General features: G+C 41.7%; 1 protein-coding gene across 4 annotated transcripts in view; it reads left to right on the top strand.

The window, feature by feature from the left end:
• DTNB (dystrobrevin beta) overlaps nt 1–14,767 on the top strand; it is a 217,076-nt gene that overhangs the window by 103,310 nt on the left and 98,999 nt on the right. For all 4 annotated transcript variants that reach the window (XM_085311723.1, XM_085311722.1, XM_085311721.1 and 1 more), the window contains exon 11: nt 5,539–5,616. In XM_085311723.1, coding sequence (XP_085167849.1) covers nt 5,539–5,616 — 78 coding nt within the window. The remainder of the gene's footprint in view (nt 1–5,538; nt 5,617–14,767) is intronic.

Raw genomic sequence — 14,767 nt, 5'->3', positions numbered from 1 at the left:
ACTCTTTTCAGTTGTCCCGTGTGACAGGACAAGAGGCAATGGGCAGACGTTGAAGCACAGGAAGTTCTGCCTGACCGTGAGGGGGAATTTCTTCCCTGTGAGAGTGACGGAGCACTGGAGCAGGCTGCCCAGAGAGGYTGTGGAGTCTCCTTCTSTGGAGATCTTCAAGGCCCGCCTGGATGCAACCCTGTCTGCCATGCTCTAGGTGACCCTGCTTGAGCAAGGGGGGTTGGACTGGGTGATCTCCAGAGGTCCCTTCCAACCTTACGGATTCTATCATTCTGTGTTTGCAGTACTCTCCTCAATGTACTCTTCTGTGCTAGGAAGCATCCAGCATAAGTCACCATAGGGCTTCTCTTCTAACATACAAGTTTTTTTTTGTAAAATACTTCCTACAACATAGGTTACCAGCTTCCTCTTGGAGCTCATTGGAGCTTATGATGGTGCCACTTTTGGAGATTGTTGTGCCCATTCAAAAAGAACTGGCAGTGTTTACCACCTAACCTGAAACTACCCTTGGGATTCCTCCAGGGAGCTCCCTGAAGAGGCCAAAGTCTGCTCTCCTGAGGTCCAGGGTTGCTATCCTACTTATTCCCTTACTTCCTCCTTGCAGGATCCTGAACTCCACCATCCCACTGCAGCCAAGACTGCAGCCAAGACTGCCCCCAACCTTCACATCTCCAACCAGTTCTTTCTTGGTTAGTACAAGGTCCAGCAGCATACCTCTCCTCATTGGTTCTTCCACTACCTGTGTCAAAAAGTTATCATCGATGCTCTGCAGGAGCCTCCTGGACTGTTTGTGCCTTGCTGTGTTGTCCTTCCAACAGATAGCAGGGTGACTGAAGTCCCCCATAGGAACCATGGCCTTTGATGGTGAGGCTACTTCCACCTGTCTATAGAAGGCCTCATCGAMTTCCTCTCCCTGTCAGGTGGCCTTGGTAAACACCCACAACAGTGTCACCCATGTTAGCCTGAAACTCTCACCTGGTTCTTCATCTACCCTTAGACAGAGCTCAATACATTCCAGCTGCTCTCTCACATAGAGAGCAACTCCACCACCTCGCCTTCCTGGCCTGTCTCTCCTAAAAAGCACATAGCCATCCATGGCAGCATTCCAGTCATGGGAGCTATCCACCTTGTCCCAGYAAYTGCAAGGAGRTCATGGCCCTCCGACCACACATGGATCTCCAGTTCCTCCYGTTTATTCCCCRTGCTGCATGCGTTGGYGGACAGGCGTTTCAGAGAGGTGACCGAGGTTGCAGGTTTCCCAGGAGGGGTGCGAGAGGAGAGGATCCCCCTTAGCCACGTCCCATACGCRCTGCCCCAGCTGCATGCACCTGCTGGAGGCATCCCGACTTGAGCCGTGTTTTGCTGGCTCCCCTGTCTCTATGTCTGTCCCCTTCGCTCATCTTTCCTAGTTTAAAGCCCTCCTTATCAGGCTGGTCCCATGGTCATMTRAGCCAAWWCYCTGTYGCCGACACCAGCRGYGYRGCCAGTTGTTAACCTGGAAAATCCGTCTCCTCCTTCTCCCATCCTTCCCCCTCCTTGGCRGCGTTGAGGCTGGGCTCCCAGACCCTCGTCCACCACCCCCAGCCTCTGACATCCCSTTTGATGGTTTCCACTTTGCCCTTGGTATCGTTAGCACCCGTATGAAAGAGCAGCGGAGGGAAACAGTCTGACGCGTGGGCAAGCCTTGGCAGTCTTTYGAGCCGCCGGCGGGCAGCAGACCTCTCTAGACGAGCRGTCAGGCGGGCAGACAGGTGCCTCCGTCCCCCGCAGCGTGGAGCCACCCACAGCAATCACTCGCCGCTTCTTCGGGGTGTTCCCGCGAGGCACAGGGTCTGTCTGCTCAGGTGCTTCCCGTGAAGCCGTGCCCAGCTCCTCCTGAGCCTGGAGAGCAGTAAACCTGTTCCTCAACTGCAAGTCTTCAGGAGGAGGAAGGGTCTCTCCCCTGCCACGAGAAGCGGCCGCGCTCCAGCCTTCGTCCACGCTGTTACGATGCACCGTTTCCCTCGGCACAGAGCCCTCCGGCAGGTCCGCTGCTGCAGGGGGTTGGGACTGCTGGAGCAGGACGGTCTCTGAAGGTGCCCTGTCTATCTCCTGCTCATCTCCACGGAYGCTTCGTGGCCTCCTGACGTCCTCCCGTAACTCCTTTACGTGACGACGCAACTCGTGGACAGCAGCACGGCAGAGCTGACCGTCAGCCAGACCTTCTGGAGGGGCCCCCAGTGCTCTCTGCAGCCTGAGACCCATAGAGCTGCATCTGCTGTCAGAGGGTCTGTCTGGGTCAAAGCTTCTGACACAGCTGCTGCAGCGACTCCAGCAGCAACGGCAGTGTGCTTTGCGGTGTGTCATGWCCGTATCTGAGGAAGTGTACACTTCTAGGGTTGGAAGCGAAGATGCCTTCTTGCACTCTTCTGTGYGAACTGCTGTGTCTGTTCGCTGCCTCTATTAGCTGCAGTCTGTTAGTAGCTTTAGCTGGACCTTGACAGGCTGCAGACATGGGCAGAGAGGAACCTCATGAGTTCAACAAAGGGAAGTGCAGGGTCCTGCACCTAGGCAGGAATAACCCCATGCACCAGTACGGGCTGGGGGCTGACCTGCTGGAAAGCAGCTCTGCCAAGAAGCTCCTGGGGGTGCTGGTGGACAACATGTTGACTGTGAGCCAGCAATGTGCCCTTGTGGCAAAGGTGGCCAAGGAAGAGCATTGCCAGCCAGTGGAGGGAGGTGATCCTTCCCTTCCACTCAGCCCTGGTGAGGCTGCATCTGGAATGTGGGTCCAGTGCTGGGTTCGCCAGTATGAGAGAGATACATGGAGCTACTGGAGAAAGTCCAGCAAAGAGCCACTAAGATGATGAAGAGACTGGAGCATCTCTCGTATGAGGAATGGCTGGAGATATTCAAAGCCCACCTGGATGCAATCCTGTCTAACGCACTCTAGGTGACCTTGCTGAGCAGGGGGGTTGGACTTGATGATCTCCAGAAGGCCCGTCCAACCTTACTGATTCTATGAGAACTAGGCCTGTTTAGCCTGGAGAAGAGAAGACAGAGAGGGAATCTTATCAATGTGTATAACTACCTGAAGGGAGGGTATCAAGAGGATGAGGCCAGACTCTTTTCAGTGGTGCCCAGTGAGAGGACAAGAGGCAACAGGCACAAACTGAAATGCAGGAAGGTCTRTCTTAACATGAGGAAAAACTTCTTTACTGTGAGGTTGACGGAGCCCTGAACCAGCCCTGGACCAGGCTCCAGAGAGGTTGACCTTTCCTAGTTGACCTTGCTCTAAGCSAGGTGGTTGGACTGGATGATTTCCAGAGGTTTCTTCCAACCTCAACTATTCTTGATTCTGTTTCATATACACAGTATATGTTCATTAAAGGCTGGCATTGCACTGGAATCTGATCTTTGATGTCTCAGAAATAATTTGCTGTGAGCTTGCCTTATAGCTTCCACTGAAATGTAATACCATATGGTTATTTTCACTTACTCCACAATTATTATTAATACTGAAGTGGTGTTTACTGTGTCTGAAAGCACAGTGTTTAAGGAAACTGTTTTTCCAGGTCAAAGTAAAAAACAGCCTGCTTCATTACTAACGCACAAAGAAATTATGAAGCAGTGTTTGTTGCTGAATAATACATAGTTTTGGTTGAAAAGACTTCTTGCTGTTTTAAGTATTTTTCTTGCAGCTACATACAGTATTTTATAGTGTGCAGGAGAATGCAAAGTTGATAAGAAAATCTATGGGAAAGAAGGAAAGCTTTCTATTGTAGATGCAAACTGTGTTCTTGATACTCAGTCAAGAAGAAATAAACAGGGAGATAAAAGGGCAGATAGAAAGCACTGTTATTGAACTATTTTTAATAGACTGTATACTAACAAAATTAACCTTCCGAATGTTCTACAATGTATCGCTTCTGTCAGGTTAATAAGATTTCCGGTGCATTATAATTGCATTTCTGGTTTTTTGTACAGTAATAAGCTCCCTTCCCAAAATAGCACGTTCAGTAAATATCATACGACCAAATCGTTTCTTGGTATAACATTATGTTTAGAACAACAGGACTATTGAAACAGACGGCATAATTATTTCTGGACAAGGATTGAGCAGTCCAAAACATTTGCGCTCAAATCCTAAATGAAAAAAAAAAAAAAAAAGTACTGCAGGTCATACACAGGATGTTCTTTGTGATTTTATATGTTTGATATCTAGGTGATTTTTTTTATAGTTGTGTTTGATTTTCCAGATTAGTGGGTCCTGGAAGCTATTCAATGAAATAAGCTACTTTTAGCATTAAGCCAATTTCTAACATTCATATATCTAAAACAGAAGCAGGCTCTTTGCAGCTGATATTAGGAATGTCAACAAAGCCAAAAACTGCATAACCTCTGCTGGGTCAAATGTAATCTTCACTATTGTATTGTATAAAACTGAAGTTTACAAAAGTTAGTATCTACGGTAAGCCTAACCATAACTGAATGATAACATGACGGCAAATACAAAAGACTAAAAGTTTTAGGGATGAATTTTACAAAAAGATGTGCAGGAAAGCATGTGACAGTTTTTCCTGTTGAGGTACAAGTCATATTTTGTTTAACGTGGAAAATGAGCTTTTATCTGTGCACGTAACAGGTTGCCCAGAGAGGTTGTGGAGTCTCCTTCTCTGGAGATATTCAAAGCCTTCCTGGACACAATCCTTGGAAATGTTCTGTAGGTGACCCTACTTGAGCAGGGAGGTTGGACTAGATGATCTCCAGAGGTCCCTTCCAACCTCACTGATTCTATGATTCTATGTTATAACTTTTGCATTTTTGAAAATCTTATTCTAAAGGGTGATAGCTGAGTTTGGGTATCACTAGAGAGAAATGTAGGCAAATATTGATTCTGTGATAACAGCTCCTCTGGTATTGCATCTCTCTCAGTGACTGGGGTTCCTGGGGAGAGCTGGTGGGGCCATGTCCAGGGAACGGGCTGCTCRATTCCTCCCACTCCCTAGCAGCCACATGCTCACAGAGCATGGGTGGCCCACATCGTTGTAGCGTTTGGAAAACTTTCAGGGTTTTAAAAATACAAATAACAGAAACACTYTTCCATGGTTTTGTCTTTGAGGATATTAAAGAACTCTAGACCCTATCAATTTGAATCTTCCAACTGACTTTAAATTAACTCGTTAAAAAATAAAAACCAAACAGATAGTATATGCGATCATTGTATATATGATTACTTCTTACAATAGATAAAATAATCCCCCTAATTTGAAATGTTTGAATTAATAAACAATACTAAAGGTCAGTTATATAATCGTAAATGTTGATTTTTATCTTCATTTTAATGTAACACTTGATTTCTGAAAAGTAATTTGAACACAGTAGACCAAGCTCTTTAAAAACCGGTGTACAAAGCATTTTCTGCTGTTGCTCTTTGACCTAATGTTGTTACAGAGAACAATAATGTCCTTTTCCCAATTATTGTTTTTCTTTTTTCTTTTTGTTTTTTTTTTTTTAAATCACTAACTGGAAGAAACATTTCTGTTTTAGTCCTCCTCGACCTCTGACTAACATGAACGACACCATGGTGACCCACATGTCCTCTGGAGCACCTACACCAACAAAAAGGTATGTATACCTTGCAGTATTTATTGCTTCTTTCTGTGAGAGTTAAATAATAATAATAATAATAATAAAACAGAGTACAGATTTTGTATCGCTAGGGCTCTTCTAATATATTTCAGATTCCACTGGCACTTCAAAGTACATATGCAGTACTCAGAAGACTTGGTTGCAGAGCTTCTTTTGTTGTCTCTGAAGAATGGTTTTCTTTTACTGGAGTATACCTTATTATATAAGTGTGACTGAAGAAATATTTAAATGGTGCTGAACAGATTTTTGTTGTTTTTTAATAGAGCATTACTTCTAAAGCTGTTCTGAGAAAGGCTGGTCTTGTTGTATCATAGGCTCCTCTGCTTACAAAGCCTTCAGTAGTGATTCTGATTCTACTTCAGACATTTCAGATAATGAATGTGCTTCATTGCCCTTTTTGATGCCTGTTCTCCACACTGAGCGGGGTTTAGCTGCCTAAGTTCTTTCGAGTTGGGCATGTGTATTAGATGCATTTTAAATTTGAGTTGAATTTGGACTTCCACTTCCTTTTATTTACGTAAATTATGGCATAGATGTATGTAAGTCAATATACCAAAAACTAGTTGGATCATGAATTTGCATTTTTCTTTCATGTTATGATTTGCTAGGGAAAATAAAAAGGTGGTTCGCTGGAGTCTTTACTTGTCCAAAGCTGTATATTAATTAGATTTCTCTGCAGGGAGTGAGAAACTGAACTTAAAAAGATTTTCTTATATTTTATTGACAAGAGGTATTAAAGAAACAAGCAAAATCTCTCATTTTCAGCAGCAGTCCTTCAAACAAAAATATGCAAAGACCCAAATACTTTCCTTCTACTTTCCAAGACAAAACAAGTCAGTTGTATATGTATTTTTGAAACTGGCTATGTTAAAATTATTTCAAAATCTGCCTATAAATTATTTAAAGTGGTGTCTATAAACTCTACACGTTACGCAGTGCACTATATTGCTTCAAATGCACCTGAATTAGGAGTGGAGAGGCTGAGAGAGCCAACATTTCCCGAAGTCTGTGCTTTACAGAGAATTCATGTAGGCAGTCTTTACAGCAGCATGACCCATGACATTTTCTCATTTACTGGATTTGCTCCAGCATTGCTCCCGCTTTTAGCCTTTATTAAGGGTCAGAGTCTGTTCACTGTAGTGCAAACACACTTGTCTTCAGATGTGTAGCAGAGAAGACCCTGCTTTAGGCATGCGTATCCTCCGTGCAAACAAACTTGATGTATTTCCTGAGTAGCAGTGTCCAGGAGGTTCTCCTGCACCTCTTCGTCCTCTTGTGTAAAAGGTCTTAGTGAAATGGTATAACCGTCTTTCAGTCCTGACTCATGGACAACGATTAACTTGGGTAGTGATTAACCAGCCAGTTGTTTCTTACTTTCTACTTCTTTRCTTAACTAAATGCTCCCATAGTTTTAAGTCCAAACTGGACAGTTCACATTTAAAAAACAACTAATTCCACAGTCATCAAGATTATCTCACTTGTCTGGTAGGGAGAGCTTCCTGATACTACTGCCATCTCGTCACATTCTARCTCATTAGTGTTTCACCTCTTCCCAGCATGTGATTAGTTTCGGTGCTGTCAGTGGGCTTAGCAGCTGCCTTTTTGTCCCATGGAATCGTGTAGCCCCAGTAACCATTCATTGTGCTGCTTCCTTCCATTCAGAGATTTCTTTCCTTCTTAAATTATGTTTAGTGCATTTTGTATAAAAATCAGGTCTGACCTGGAAGAAGAGGACCCGAGTCAACCTTGAGTCAAGACTGTCCAAGGCAAGTATTTCTGTGTTTCTTGCTTTGCACAATACCAGAAGACAGACTCACATGGCATGTGAGCCTAGCACTGAATATTCTGCAGGGTCGTCTCAGATGGAGGAAGTGAAGCAATCCTCCACGGATAAGCTCTCCAGCTGCCACTTCAGTTCAAACATACGTGAACAAATATTTTATTAGTAAAAAAGCAAATGAAAAGATGAAACCCAGATCAGCTTTATTGCCAAGTACCAATACTGATCCTCAAGTACACTTTAATTAAGGAAACACTTTTTTTCTTTTCAGCATCCAGGAACTCATTCAGGATATGTCTTTCACATCATCATCTGCAGCTATGCTTCTGTTCTTCTGTGGGTAGGGTGCAGCCTACCTGTCCCCTTAATTTGAGAAAGGGACCCCCTCAATATGAAGAGCTAAAAAAATACTGTATCAAGCAGTAATCCAAGACTAGAAAAGGACTGGCTACTACAACCTGGCCTTTGAACTTGTTTTCTTGGCCATATAGACCTTATAATACACTGTTGCACTAAGGAAAAGTGGAATAGCATCTAGATCAACAGCTTTGTTTCAGCTTAATTARCTTATAAAGAATATTGTTTATGACAAGACTTCTACATTAGCAGGGGTTTTAAAGATACAATAATTTCATACTTGCACTGATCAAGGTTCATCTAGCCTACTGTACCCTCTCCCATGTGATGTAAGGTGTCTAGATAAGATTATAAGCAGTAAGTCATTCCTAAAGCAGTTTTGCTCTTGGTTTACTTTCCGTCCTGCAGCAATCATCGGTTCACTTCTAGAGCTGCAGTATATATAGAAACCACTGATTCGTAATTCCAGTATCCACAGCATTCAACAGTAGTGGTTTCTACAATTTGGTTATGAGATGTGTAAGAATCCTTTTTTGTTTTAAAATTCACCTGTTCACCTTTTTTGTGCTACTGGAGATTGTATATGTTTATCCCACCTATTTCTAGCTTGAGAGTCTTAGTCTACTTAATCTGTCCCTGCACAGAAGGTAATCTGTAACTCATATCGCACATCTTGTCCTTCTCAGTACCTCTTCTTTCAGCATTTCTGTTTGATGTGAGATGACCAGAACCACATACAACAGTCAAATCTGAGYCCACTTTGGTGCTCCAGTCCCATATTCTTCTGTTCGTGCAAATAACAAAAAGGATGCTCACACCTCTCATGGGCAGAGACAGTTCCAAAGGCACTAAAGGAATCTTTTGTCTTCTCTGATGACATGGATATGGATCTCTGGGCATGAATGTGGACCAATATGGATTTGGTCCGAAGAATCTCAGAAGCACTGCATACAGAAATTACTGTGATCAAAGAGAACATAAATAGCTGTTCAACAGTTCTTGTAATTCACTACTATCAAGATTAATATTTTGACTTATATGCACGTGCTAAGATCAATAACAGGGCTCTTTCTTTGSGTTAGAACATTTTTTATTCATGAAGAAGCAAAGTCTCTTTTGCCGTCTATTGTTGAAGACAAGATCTGGTTGACCAAAGATATTTCAGAAATAATGACTCTAAGAARTCAGGCCTGTTTGGACATATGGCTTGTTCATCTGCTTCTACATACCCTGAAATTGTGAAATACCAAGACTTGTTTTAAAAATTCCTGGTGAGAGTGGATATCATTTGCTAACTCAGGTCCCATGCATCTGTAGAAGGGAACTGAGTGAAACCATCAAGAAGATGATGTTACACCTCAGCTGACTACAGATATTTTGGTAGATTCTTGGCCACAGCACTACCATATAACATAGCAGTTTATTGCAAGCATTGTTTTGAAACAGATGCAAATAACTACAGCTGACTTCCCATGTAAAAGTTTGSAACATAGAACATTTCAGCACTCTCATAAATATGCCTTTCCCTCCATGACTGAAGGGCTACACTGAGGTAGTTTGAGATGAAGATCTCTGTGGAGCAGATACTGTCCCCAGCAAAGGCTAAGAAAAGAAGCTGGAATAAACATTGAAGAAACTACCTCATGATCCATGAAATGATTGTTACTTTTGTGCTTTGTCAACAGCCTGTCTTTTCTGAAAGGCAAGACACTTGCAGGAGTGCCCCTGAAACAATCCAGAACCCATCTTTAGAAAGTCAGAAATAATCTTGATTTCAAACATCAGCTTCTGTCAGRCACCATGAGAACTCACAGCCAGCAAATACATGGTACATGTCGTCATCTGTGATCACCATACCCATTTTAATGCCTGCCTCTTACCAAAGTCCTGGCTCATCCCTCTTCAAGGATCCCACTTTCAGAAATCTATTATAAAAGTTTACTTCATCTAGGAGATTCTGCAAGAATTCATGGGAAGAGTATCTTATCTCTATACTTGCTTGTTCCAAAGAAGGAATGGGGTATTTATCTTTTCCTGGACCTGGGGGGAATGCGCACACTGCCTGAAGTTCAGGTAGTAATGTTTGCCTCCATCATTCCAGCTCTTCAGGCTCTCAGCTTGCAGAACGCACACTTCTACATAACCACTCAACAAGCCCATGGGGATGTACCTGAGGCTCGCAGTGGGACCCAATCACATCTATTAAAAGGTATTGTCATTCAGACTCTGCTTAGTGCCTTTGTTCTTTGCAAAAAATGTAGTTGTGGTAGCTACATACACCTTTCCAAGTCTAATCAAGATTTGTTTGGTTTTATACACATCTTAAGGGGAAATGCAGGTCTTCATCAGAAATCCTCTGTTCAGCTGAGGATCGAAAAGAAATGATCACTTAAGACCATTTCAGATCATAGCATTTGTACGATCCGAACAGATTCCATCCCTGCAAGGCTTGCCTGCTAGCATTGCTGAATTAGTTGCACTGAAAAGTACACCTAAAGTAGCTCAGATTATCTTAATCAGGCCCTGTGTCCACACATACTAAAGAAATGCTGCTTAACAGGTTTTACTTGATACTGCTAAAACTTTGGCTCAAGTCAAGCACACACATTTCAAAAAGGGTATGGAAATACTGCAGAATTTTTTAAAAGAGGGCTATAGAAATACCTAAAAGCTGGAAATGTGATGCTAAAGGAGCATTATCTCTTACATTTATTAAGGAAGATAGAGATGTGATGTGATCACTGGATTACAAATATTTATATATGGAAATACATCCAAGAGCAGGGGGTTTTTTTAGCCTTGCATAGAAGGGCATTTGCAGATCCAGTAACTATACAACCTCTGTATATATCCAGTCAAACTAGATAGTTAAAGAATCTGTGGATTTAGTAGTAAGCAAGAAAGCTAAAATACTTGGCTTTCACCTCAGCTTCATAATGACTCAGTATTTGCTGCTGCTTAAATGAGCTGTATGCCCATCCATACACAGTATAATATTTCCAAATATTTTGAGACTTTTTTAATACATTGATTGAACCACTGGCTATATTAAAGCATTATTGATTCATAGATCATCTGGTTTATCAGGGTTATAGAAGCATTTGTCTGTGTTGTCTTTGTATCCCCCTTTAAACTGGGAGAATGAACAGGTGTCAATAGTTAGCAGTAGAGTGAGTTAGGGCAAGAGAGCAGACTTTTTTCCTTTGAAATTTTCTTATATTTCTATTTGGTCAATTCACAGATGTCTGATTAAAATGTTTTCTCCAAGATTTATTATTGCTCTAGATTAATCCATAATGTAAAAGATCATCGCTGACTAAAATTGTGGGCCTCAGTTTCCTGGCTGGAGGCACTGTCAAATCTCTACAGCATGAAATAAAAATTGCAGGGTCACCAAGATTTCTTTGTGAGAACTGAATATGGTTCTCATCTGTATTTTTATGCGCTGAAGCTGATCAGACTGTTCATCAAGCCATTTCAGTGGCTTGACTTCTTTTGGGGAGGCAGAATTATATTTCTAATAAATGCAATTGTGCTTTGCTGATGCTCTTTCAGTTTTTCAGCATTGAGTACATGCTAAGACAGGTTGAGGCTTATCCTTCCTGTTTTTGGGATGACTTTTATGTCCACAATCAGGTAAACACAGAACTTCTAACATTTACAACCATAATTTACTCAAGGAATATAAAATACAGTCAATTTTAGGAACTATCTGACTTCTATAGTAGTGATATTATAATAGGAATAAATGGAGGTTGCTTATCTAAATGTTTCCCTTCTGAAGAGCATTTTAAAATTGTTTATACCTTCATCAAGCTTTCTTCTGTCCTGCCAATGTATTCCAGCTTGTCAACAGTAGGCTTATACAAGTGGAGGGTTTTTTTGTTTTTCTTTCCATTCTTTTCCCCCAAAGATGGGGCAAATCTAGATCAATTTATTTGAGGGCAAAATTGGAAAGAATAATAAATGAATACCTGTACATGATTTTATTAGAAAAAGAAAACCACTTCTGCAATTTTTAATAACATTCACATATAATTAAGAAGTTACTGTTTATGGGGCTTCCTGTAGATAGAACTAACTTAGTCTCTCAGTGGAAGTCCATATTGATTAGTGTATATAGTCTTAAAAAATCTTTTTCCTGTACTTCTGAATAATATTTTTAGTAAGAGAAGGGATTTAGCCACAGCTGTGAATTGTACTAAACTATTTGAGAAAACCTGCCTCGTTCCAGTTTTAATGCGTTTGTCGCAGATGCACCCGTGGGAAGTCTGGGTCTCTCTAGGAGGCAAATAAGCCTCTGCTTGGAGCGCTGACTTCCCTGCCGTTAGAGCTGGCGAGGAGCTCGGAGTGTGCCAAGGCTTCTCCGGGCTGACAGGCTTGCTCTTGCCCCAGGGCAAGAAAAGTAAAGCCAGTGTGTATGCTGCTAGGCTGGTTCCGCTGGTGGAGAGGCTGAACCTCCCCTCTCGCTGTAGGAGCGGCTCTTCCAGCTTGCACCCTGCTCTCACCCCATGAAACCGGGATGCTGCTTTGGCTCCTGGAGGTAGCGTAGGCAATCTCTGTTGCATCTCATGGGTGAAGAAGGGCCAATCTGTTTCCGTGTTTGTTTGTTGTTATGCCACATCGTTGTGAAGGTTGCATCCGTTCCTTTGCACAGGWAATGCCAGAAGGGAGGAAGGAGATGAGCTCTGCTCCTAGTGTGCACAAAGCCTTTTAACTCCCCCAAGGTGCAGTGAACACTGCAGAGCAGAAAAGGAAATTTCTGATTTGTTATTTTCTTCTGTTAAAAATATGAAAATAACCTCAATTTGACAGCTGTTTTGTTGGGAATAAGACTGAGCTGAATGACAGGTTTTTTAATGCCTGAGCTAACTTCTTTTATAAACTAAAAATTGAAAAACAAACACAACAAAAATTCCATCGTGAAATGCTGCTCTTCAGTCAATGCTCGGTTAGTCACAGAGGACTTCATCGTTTCCGGTCTCCTCATCCTCTGCATTCAATAGGAAGGTATCCAGAGTGGCAGTGAACACTTCAGACACCAGAATTGCTGTAACTGTATTTTGCAAGAGGCAAGGTGCTTTCTGTAGTCTGTAAAATACTATAGGCAGAATGAGGGAAAGTTTTTTCTAGGAAGCAGGAAGTTTTGACAACTGAAGAATAGCTATGGTCAATCTCAGCTTTGAAATTATTTTACGACCCAGTACTTAACACTTCAATTATGGTATTTTTACATCTTTTGAAATGTAAATTTTCAGATTAAGAAAAGCCCATTGTTGTAATAGCGATTTGATAAAGTTGTATCAGATGTGGAGACAAATGTTCCTTACATTTTTTGAGACAGTCAGAAAGGGAAAATTTTCATGAAACTCTGCCTATACAAACTCTCCTTATATTTGCTACCTGTGATACAACAACACACAGAATTTCTCTTATTTCTACAGCCAAGAAGCCTTTCTAAATAAGTGGAGATGGTTGTGTCTCTTTTGTAGGACAAGGTCAAACCTGTTATATATATTATTTGTTCTAGCTAATTTATTTTAAAAAGACTTCAGAAATAGTTTTTTTTTCTTTCTGTTGTGAGCAATATGCATTATCTTTTTTTTGGTAATTCTGTTTCAAAAGACCACCAGTCCTCAGCTAGGTTAATGACATTTATGATTCTCTTTAAACACCCTCCTACATCATTTATGTTCTCAGCAGCCAGGGTAAGTCTGTAGGCTATGCGATGTTTCTTACACTGCAGACCYAAGTCTGAAATTAAATGCATTGTATTTTACTCTTGTAAATATATGTAGTATGTGAGAGGAGGGAAAGAACATTCTCTTGATTCCTAAAYGACTTTTGTGCAAGTACATTGCCATTGTAGACTCCATCAGTATGTAAGAGTGAGAATCATCTCAACTGTTCAGTGGCCTGCAGTGGAGACATTTCCTCCTGAACAAGTCACAGTAGGCTCCCTGCATAGTTCATGGGGCCAAATAAACACCTCTAGAGTGTGATACAACAGGTCTGATTTAGATGTCCCATGTAAGATAAGAGCACTCTTTAATGGCACCTGCTTGTTTCCCATTGACCGTTACGAGAGTGCAGACAACTAACTCATATTAAGAAGCCTACAGTAATGCACATTCAGAGAGGTAAAAGTTTCTCCCTTAGACTGAGAAGGGCATTTAAAATAGAAATCCTTTAACCTAGCCTGTAAAAGCATTCACTGTATTTGTATTTGAAAAGCGTATGATGTTGTCTGCCTGTACAATATTCAAAAAACCTCTTTTTTCCTAAGATGTTTTCTTTCCACTAACTCTAATTTGGATCTTTTTCAGTCTTCTGCTCCCCTCTGCATTTCATAAAGAGTTCCTAAAATCACTGATTATCTGCTCTTGGTAGTCCTTCATACTCCTTCTGCCTTTATTTTTGTTTGTCCTTCTTTAACTTTGCTACCACCAGTACCACTGATTATCCCCTTGACTTGTGTCCTTCTGTGGGTTTGCAAATGTATGCATGACAAGGTAGTTTCCAGCTGTTTGATCGGACCTCTGGAAACTTTCCTCTGCCATCAGCTCTGCATTGATATATTCTGAATCTATGCYGTTAATGCTGTCCCTTGGGTTTTTTAGCTGTCTGACCAAGAATAACTTTTATTTGCTGGCTAGCTTAATTTATCTTCTGACAATTTCCAAGTGTGCCTTTTTATTCCTCTGTCCCCTGTCCACATTTATCTCTCTGACATTTCCTTCTAGCTGTCCAGTCACCAATTCCACCTGAAAGTGACTGAAACTACTGTTTTTGTCAAATCTACCAATTTTCTGTGACACAGGTGTGGTACTTTCATTTTCTTATGCTTAGTTTCTTAGAGCTTTGTGACATTTAGACATCCTAGAAGCATTTTAGCCATAGACCTTAGGCCCATAGTTTCAGCCACGATAAGTTTACAACACTAAATGATATGTGATTTCTATCCACGTTGCAGATTAACCATGCCATGGA

The sequence above is a fragment of the Rhea americana genome, unplaced genomic scaffold (genome assembly GCF_003343005.1).
Source record: "Rhea americana isolate MKP2758 unplaced genomic scaffold, rheAme1 scaffold_348, whole genome shotgun sequence".
In the NCBI taxonomy this organism is placed as follows: Eukaryota; Metazoa; Chordata; class Aves; order Rheiformes; family Rheidae; genus Rhea; species Rhea americana.
The sequence above is the reverse complement of the archived record's forward strand: the minus strand, read 5'-3'. Positions and strand labels throughout refer to the sequence as shown.